The 8,534-nt window shown below is 46.4% G+C and overlaps 1 protein-coding gene across 1 annotated transcript in view; it reads right to left on the minus strand.

Moving 5' to 3' along the window:
• Positions 1–8,534, minus strand: part of Ctnnd2 (catenin delta 2) — a 927,345-nt gene that overhangs the window by 179,439 nt on the left and 739,372 nt on the right. Inside the window, exon 14 of the mRNA XM_004625202.3 lies at positions 6,447–6,630. Within this exon, the coding sequence (XP_004625259.2) occupies positions 6,447–6,630 (184 nt within the window). The remainder of the gene's footprint in view (positions 1–6,446; positions 6,631–8,534) is intronic.

The following is an 8,534-nucleotide window of genomic DNA, read 5'->3' on the forward strand; positions in this document are numbered from 1 at the left end:
CAGGCACTTTAGTCCTCTGAGCTATCTCGCTGGCCCTGATTTGTGATATTTTAAGTGGGAGACACAGTCATGTTTCACAGCAGTCATGGTGTAGAAAGCTGGGGGAGTAAACTTTCGGAAGGGACGCCTCTTTCACGTCCTGCTCCCTGTGTAGGGCCCCACGATGGCTCCTGGCTGTCTCAGCGTTGGACAGACCCAACCACAGTGAGGGCTGGCTCTAACATGGAGGGAAGGTGAACACACACCCGCGAGTGAGAGTGGATTTCCACACGGGAAGGGAGCCCTTCAGTGGCTTCCAGCCTAGAGGTAGGACTTGACCGACCCTCCGGTCGGCAGAGGCAACCACAACTGGAATGGCAGAGCTCAGCGCTGCCACAGGTAATGTCCAGGGAGCGGCCTGAGGCACAGACACGAGCAGGTCCTTGTCGGATCGCCTGCGTACCACGTGGCACTCTTTGGGCACAGGCAACTTCTGAGTTGCTTACTTATTGTTTTCTCCCTGTGCTGCATCCTCAGATGGCTCCTGGAGCTGCGGATCCATTTCTGCTGCTGATTGGGATGGCTGTTCACATTTTCTGGGCTGACAGAACCAAGTGTCACAAAATTTGCGTGTTCATTCACAGAAACGTGCCCGCTCCTGGTGGAGGAGGCCAGCACTCCGAGAGGAAGGTATCAGCAAAAGCACGCGCCCCGGGAGGGGCTAAGAAGGACCCGTCCCCCATTTCCACTGAGCCGTCCAGCTTTGGCGCTTTGCAGAAATCCTGGACTTCCTGGGCTTGCTGCGGCATTCCGCCGATCTGTTCCTGTCTTCTAGGCTCCTCCTGCTGGGTAGCCTTCGGTGTAAGGCAGCATTGTTTGGAATGAGGATCCCCGCAGCGTGACCTGATCCTAACTAATTCTAGCTCCAAACATCCTACTTCCAAATAAGGTTGCATTCTAGGGTTAGAAGTGGACAGGAGTTGGCCTTATTTCGCACACCTGCCACACTGATCCCAGCTGCAGGCGGTGGCAGACAGACCCAGCCTGCCCGCCACTCAGCGTCCAGGCCCTGCGCCCTCAGGCCACACTTCCTGATGCAGGTAATGATTACACCAGCCCCGGGAGCAGAGGAGTGCTTGATTCTGCTGATTGCACAACAAAGCAATCATGAACAGAGACGGAGTCTATTTCAGGTCTAAACTCAGGAAGTCAATTCCTCGGAGCAATCCTTTGTTAGAAAACTCAGAAGAAAAGATGAGCAAACAGCCTCCCTCATACGTGTGTTCTAAGCCTTTCATTCGCCACATTTATTTTGAGCCACATTTTAAGCTGGCTTTTATTAAACATTAAAGCTTGGATGCAGCAGAATGAGAGCAGAAGAAATAACTAGCAAAGGGGATGGAATGAAGGAGGGAATGAAGTGATCTGGATGGACACAGGGGGGCTGGAGGCGTCCTTCCCTGACCCAGGTCCCGATCACTTCCAGCTCTGGTGCCTGCTGTCTTATCCCATAACCCAGCCACTGTGACTTTGGTCCTCCAAACAAAATTGAAGAGATTTTTTTTTTCCATTTCTGTCCTTTTTTTAAAAAGTGAGCAACAGATACTTGAGGAACAAATAGATCTGCTTGAGAAAAATTCCATTTCCTGTCCCCAGATGAATTTTAAATAGAAAGAGACAAAGGGAATGAAGTTTTCTTTTTGTGTTTCACAGGTCCTTATGTTTTTGCTATCTCAACATGCCATGACTCTTCCCTGCCTCCTGAGGAAAGCCAAAAAGGGAAGTGGTCCTGCTCCCCGGGGTGCCCCCATGATGGGGGCCCTTTCTGGATCCTGGGTGGGGTGGGAACTGTTACCAGTACTGGACAATACTCAGGCCAGCAGGAGGCACAGGGAAGTGGGCAGAGCCTGTTCAGAGCATGATGTTACCTAAAGCTGGGATGTTCCAGCTTTTCAGCTTTGGCTTACCACAGTGCAAGCTTACTCTCCTCACTCACTGAAATTCCTCTCTGATGATCTTTTGGACATTTGAAAGCAGTGACTTACATTGTTAAAATCTATATTTTCCTTTCTGAAAAAGAAGAAAAGGTTGTAGTCTTTAGAATAGGCTATTCCTTGCTCATCCTTAGCTTCCTATCTGAAAGTGATATAAGCAAGCTCCATTGTGCTAGGAATGAAAATCAAGAGCGATGATTTCCAGGAGTAATCTACAACTACCTTTCCCTGTCATGCGGTATTTTGGCTGGTTGGTGAACTGCATGGGTATAGGAAAGACTATCCCAGGAAAAGAGCATTATTGTATTTTATTTTCTTTACACATTCCTGAAAGTATGGCTATAGAACTAGCCCAAAATATCAACTTGTCTTGAGATCATCAATGAATGGAAGCATCTAAGTAATAGAAAAGCTATGTCAACATCATTGTGTGGAATGCTCCTTTATGCACAGCCTGGTTTTTTTTTTAAATGTTATCCATAACCCCAATTATCTACATGCAGATTTAAGGCAATACAAAGTTCCTAACATATACCATTCCGTACTTAAGTCTTGTGTGAGTCGATTTTCTGTTGCTGCAACTAAATGCCTCATCTGGCTACTTTATAAAGACAGGACTGTCATCTGGGCCACAGTTCTGGAGACTGAAGGTCCATGATGGGATGCACACATCCTTTTGGTCCTGTGATGATGACCTCAGGGCACACGGCAAAACAATGACGACTGTGCAAAGGGACGAGATCACAGAGCAGGACAGGAGGCTGGGGAGGCTCAGGGGCCACATTCCCCTTTGTTACAGCAATGGATCTCAAGAGAATGAGCCACAGCACCTTGAGCAGCACAACAATCCCTTCCCAATGGGCTGCGCCACATCGACGCTACCACCACTGCACATTGCCCGTCTTGGGACTGAGTACAGGAGCATTAAAGGGAAAGTCAAGGCCGTAGGAGAGGAGCTCCAGAGGGAAAGAAGGGGCGGCTGTGGTGGTTAAGCACAGCTGGGTCAGCTTCACTGGCTTGGAGCTGCCTGGGGTTAGCAAAGCACGCCATGTGAGTCAGGGAGGTGCAGCCTCTGGTGCTCTGTCCAGTCCTGGCTGCCTTCTCTCTGGCAGTCCTCCTCTGTTGTGCTGTCCCGACAACATGCACCATGCATCTTGGCTCTCCCAGGCCCTTCCTCCGTGATGTCCCTGCCTTCCAGTAAGCCAACCATTGCCTGAGTCCCCTGAAACCGTGAGCTGAACTAAACCTCTCCTCCTAAAAAATGTGAGTGTCCTTGTTGTATCTCAGCAACAAAAATACTAAGAAGAAAAGCAAAGAACTGGCGCTGAAAAGGTTGCTGCCCATGTGGATGCCACTCACAAAACACTAAGAAGCAAACTAATGGGGCTGAGACTCACAGGAGTGGTGCCCGTGGGCCAGCTGGTTTGCTGGTTGCCGTAGAGCAAGCTACACTGCCAACTGAATGTGGTCTAACTTTATATTGCTTTGGTGTGTCATGGGTAGTGTGGACAAGAATTCCAGTGTGGTTCAGGTCAGGATGATTCTTTAGGACTTCATAAACATGTGCTAATTAATAAGCATGAAAATAAAACCATACAGTGGTACGGTGGTTCATAAACTTAATTCTTTCCATGATTCCTGTTGTAAACTGAATGAGAACTGACCACATTTCTCTGAAAGGTCAATACCGAACCCGATCCCTGAAGTTGATTTGGTTTGCATCCGATTCACCTGAACCACGCTGAGTGAGTCACCCTTCCCAGTTTTTGCCCCTGCACTACTCAGGGTGTTGCTCTCTTCTAGGAAGGTCTATCTCTGTCTCCCTGGATCCCTTTGCATACAGCAGGTGCTCAGCAAGTGCTCATGAGATAACACTTCTGGAAGGAGAAGCAGCACAAGGAGTAATTTCATGAACATCTACGAGTTGTTGGGAAAATAAAAAATAAATTCACTTACGGAAATCAAAAATCTTATGGCAGGACATAGACACGTGTAGTCATCTGGGTGTGTTTCCCACACTCTCTCAGTAAATGGAGAAAATAAAAGTTCTTCCAAACTTTATTTCCCCTAGTCTTCACTTAACAAATTCGCCTTAACCTTTTCTGGGGCCATTTCCTTCCTCTCCCTTCCAGCCCGTTCATTAATGTGGCGCGATTCATAAATACATTCATATAAGAGAGGAGAAGTCACATGTCTTTTTGATGGAAGGAAGATTCTTAATGAAATAGAGGAGAAATTGATACACATGGATGAGTTCTGCTTTGCTTTTCATATGATAAACTCAGGAAGGTAATAAATCACTAATCCTTAGGGTATGTTGGCTACGAAAACCTGATCTGGCTACAAGAGATTCTCTCCAAGGAAGACATCCTCCTTGTCTGCTCTCCATGATGCTCTACTTCTAGTCGGCAGCGGAAGCAGTGAGGGCGATGGAGCCTCTGTGTAAACAGCGAGAGAGTGATAGGAGCACTGTGCTCTGACCTAACCTTGTTCTGGGTCACACACTAGATGTCAAACTCAGCCAGCAGACGTACAAAAAGGGGACCCATGACACGTGATCATCCACGGTGCTGACTGTAGCCACTTAATGGCAATGCCCTACATCCTCAAAGCCCAGCATCAGAGAGGCATTGTCATGCTATTACGTTAGGCCGACAAAATTCAGCAGGCAGAGCTACCCGGGTCTTCACTGACTACACTTTTACAATTGAGTCCCAGGCATCTGCTTCCACAGGAAGTAAAGGATACTGGGAATGAAAAATGTACTTGCAATAGGTGCAAAGAACCAAAATCAAAAAGGCAAGCTTCAAGTGCAGGCAGTGCCGACGGTTTTAGCTCTGGAAGAGTTATATTTCTTCCATCCAGGCAAGAGGTTTCTGAAGGGATTTTAGAACTCATAAAATAGATGCCACCATGGAGTATTTTGGAGAACTGTAAATTTGGCTTATAATAGAGACTACCCAGAGAGATCACGTCAAAAGTTCATTATTGCGTGACCTGGAGAAAAAGCTGAGCTGTCTGTGGACTTCTCCTCCTGCCTGGGAGTGTGTGCAAGCGCTCAGGAGGCCGCGTCTTTACCTGTGTCTGAGCACACACTCCCACACCAAGGCAGGTGCCCTCTCAAGACTGCACGCTGACAGCATCGCTATGCATATTCATGAGATGATTATTATTAATGTCACCAAGGTGGTTCTCTTCCTCCCTGGCACAGACTGGGCTTTGTACGTAGGAAAGGATGACGTGCAGGAGAGACAGCAGCTTAAGCCGTCCCAGCTAAAGTAGTGCTGTATCTTTTGGATTTGACGCAGTTTCTTTGACTAGGTATTTTCAACCATGTCTATTTTGCCTCCATCCCATTATTTATTTCAGCAGGAAGATTTCCAACTTGGGTACAAAATGCACCATCCTCAGGGGCACAGGTTCTAAAGTTTACAGCTATATTGATTACGATCTTCTTCCCCAAGAATAAAAATTAAATGAAAAGTAAGTATCATTCTAAGAAACCCAGCAGATTTCTGGAATCTCAGGTTTGTAAAAATGCATTATGACAGAATGACCACACATTTACAACTTTCTCGTTTTCTTTTCTTTTCTTTTCTTTTCTTTTCTTTTTTTGCAGAACCAGGGATTGAACTCAGACCCTTGCGCTTGCCAGGGAAGCACTTATTCTACTGAGCCATCTCCCTAGCCCCCACATTTACAAATTTCAGTATTTAAAAAAAAAGCATTTAACATATCGAGCCTTATTAAAGAGCAATTTCTAAGAATTATAGATTTTGGTTTTTTTTTAAATTATATATTTGGTATAGGGTCTTGCTATGCAGCTCATACTTTTAGTGATTCTCTGTGTCAGCCTCCCAGGGCTCTGATTACAGGCCTGCTCTGCCACGCCTCATTTTGTGGCCAACTTGGTGCACTCGTAGCAGAGCCAGCATGGCATGAGGCACCAGTGATTGAACCTGGGTCCCTGTGCTTGCCTAGGCAGGCGCTTAGACCTCTGAGCTACCTCTGCAGCCCAGAACTATAGACTCTTAGGGGCAGGTGGAAAAAAAAATCAATAAAAACAGCTACCAGTGATAGTTAACTGTAGCCTCCACATATCTGTTATAGACTCTCCCCGAGCAAATGGGCTGCCTGGTTATGTGAATGAAAGTCTGCCACATTACTCTGAACTATTATTTGCAGTTAAGAATGTGACTTATTTGAGGTTGGAATAAAAACACTTATATTTTGCCCTAAACTTTAGAAACCATGCTAAATAAGTCCAACACTGCTGTAGAGGGAGATGATTATACCCTTTCAGTGTGTGACTAGAAATGCTTTTGGCTAGCTTCCTAGGCTCCATCGACATTCACCTTGGAGGGCAGCCTGCTCCTTAGGAGTGCAGGACTTAGAGTTGCGGAGAGTGTTCGTCCACCACCGGGGAAGACGCCAGGGGAAGCGGGGGGAGGAGGTCCCTGCCCGAGGACTTACCTTAGGCACCCAGTGGCATTGCGCAGCACCTGTGACGAATGCAGCTGTATTTTCCGATCGTCCTGCAGTGGGGAGTTTTCCCAGCCCGAGTGCGGGATAATCACCGCGTTGGTCAACACCGCCAGGGCGTCCTGGATGATTGGCATTTTGAGCGCGTCACATGACGATAGGTTCCAGAGGACTCCTGCAAAAGACACACAAGGCGAGCTGGTGGGTAGCCGCCCATCGTTCTCGTCGCAAAATCCTTTGCCTTGGTGGAGTTAACAGTACCGCTGAGAGGAGTAAGAGAGTGGGGGCATGCGTGCTACAGCCTGCCCTTAATTTTAGACCACCGGCTCATCAAAAGCATCCCATGAAAACTTGATCAGGCAGCAGAGAAAATGGGGCATGACTATCTCTGCTTTACCACAGAGAGGCAGGCTGTGAGCTTGGACTGAATGCAGGCTCCCCACCAGGCTTCTGACCTTGGCCCATACAGTGGACCCAAGTTCCTAAATTCTAGGCAAGAGCAGGGACGGGGTTATTTGAGATGGTCTGGCGGGCTGCTGTTCACCCAAGCACGCACACGGGGTCTACCTAATTCACTGAGCTTCCTCCTATAAGCAGGCACCATCAGGTGGGAGTCCCTCACCTCATCCAATGACAAGTGATTCACAAAGCCACTGAAATATACTGCCACTTGGGACAGCTTTGCCATCTTCTCTCTAAAAGTACTGCTCATAGAGGACCTTGGAGTGTTCTTTAAATGCTGACAAAGCAAGCAGGGAAGCCATCTTGCAATGAGAGACTGCAGCGGTCATCGATGTGGGCGTGCGCAAGCACAAAGCCCTTGTGCACAGGGAGTAAGTTAGGCTTTAAAATATGTGTTTTTAAAATAAGATTAACTCTAAAAAAGGCCATAAGTATGGTACCTGTATTATAGCATCACTTCACAATGCTTTTAAAATATTTTATTTTTTTCGAATAGTACACATAAAAGTAAAGAAAAAGCCAATTTTTTCTGTTGCTCTACTAAAGAAAGCTTCTCAGGGCCAGCAAGATGGCTCAGTAAACTAAGGGCCTGTTTTGGCAAGTGCAGGGACCAGGGTTCGATCCCCAGTCTCACCTGACATGCCAGCCCCACCCTTGGGGCATGCTGAGCCGGTGACCAAGTCCGAGCGCAGTGGCGCACACCTGTAATCCCAGCTCTGGGAAGGCTGAAACCAGGAGGACCGCTACGACTCAGCTGGGTAGTGAGACGCTGTACCAGATACATGAGTGGAAAAAATAATAATGAAAGAAAGCTTTGCTAGTCCTTCAAACTAAACAGGTACCTCCACTGAAGAGCTGAAGAATACCACACTCTAGTTATTGTTAGAAAAATGACTTCGAGCTTATCTTATTCAACTTACTTTAGTCAAGTAAAATTTTGCTTCATCCATGTCTTAATGGCATGCACAGGACACCCTTCTTCATGAAATTATTCTTATTATTTTCTTGTGGTGCACAAGTTGAATAACCAACTGGGCTAATAATATAAACCTGACCATTAATACCTAATAAGTGACTGTGAAAGTGAATACCAATTCCAGCTGTGCACATGCGCTCTGAAAGCTTCCTCTGCAGCAAGATTTGCTACGAGTTTTATTAAAATGAACATGAATTTTTTTTAGTGCCTAGTATGTATGAATCAATCCTTCAAACCAAGAGGCCAACTCGAGGGCAAATCTGGTCTATTTTTGTAAGTCAGCTTTCCGTGGAGCACAGCAAGGCCTGCTTATTCTTGGATTTCTAGGTCCGCTTCATCTTCAAAGGCAAAGCTGATGGCTTGAGGCATACACTGTGCAGCCCACAAGGTCCACACCATCTGCTATGCAGCTCCTTTAGATCACACAGCATTTTGTACAAATTTTGCACACATGTTTAGGTTGTTATTAGTACCCTAAATTGAGCACACAGAAGTTCTCAGTGATGTGCAGGATTTGCTCAAAATATACTATGATGTGGACTAAGTTTGATTGCTAGGAATGTTAACAGTTGCATTTACCTTCATGAAAATTTAAATGTGAAGCTATTTATTCAACTATCAAGGAATGTGTGTGTGTATAT

Source organism: Octodon degus, unplaced genomic scaffold (genome assembly GCF_000260255.1).
Source record: "Octodon degus isolate 3935 unplaced genomic scaffold, OctDeg1.0 scaffold00008, whole genome shotgun sequence".
NCBI lineage: Eukaryota > Metazoa > Chordata > Mammalia > Rodentia > Octodontidae > Octodon > Octodon degus.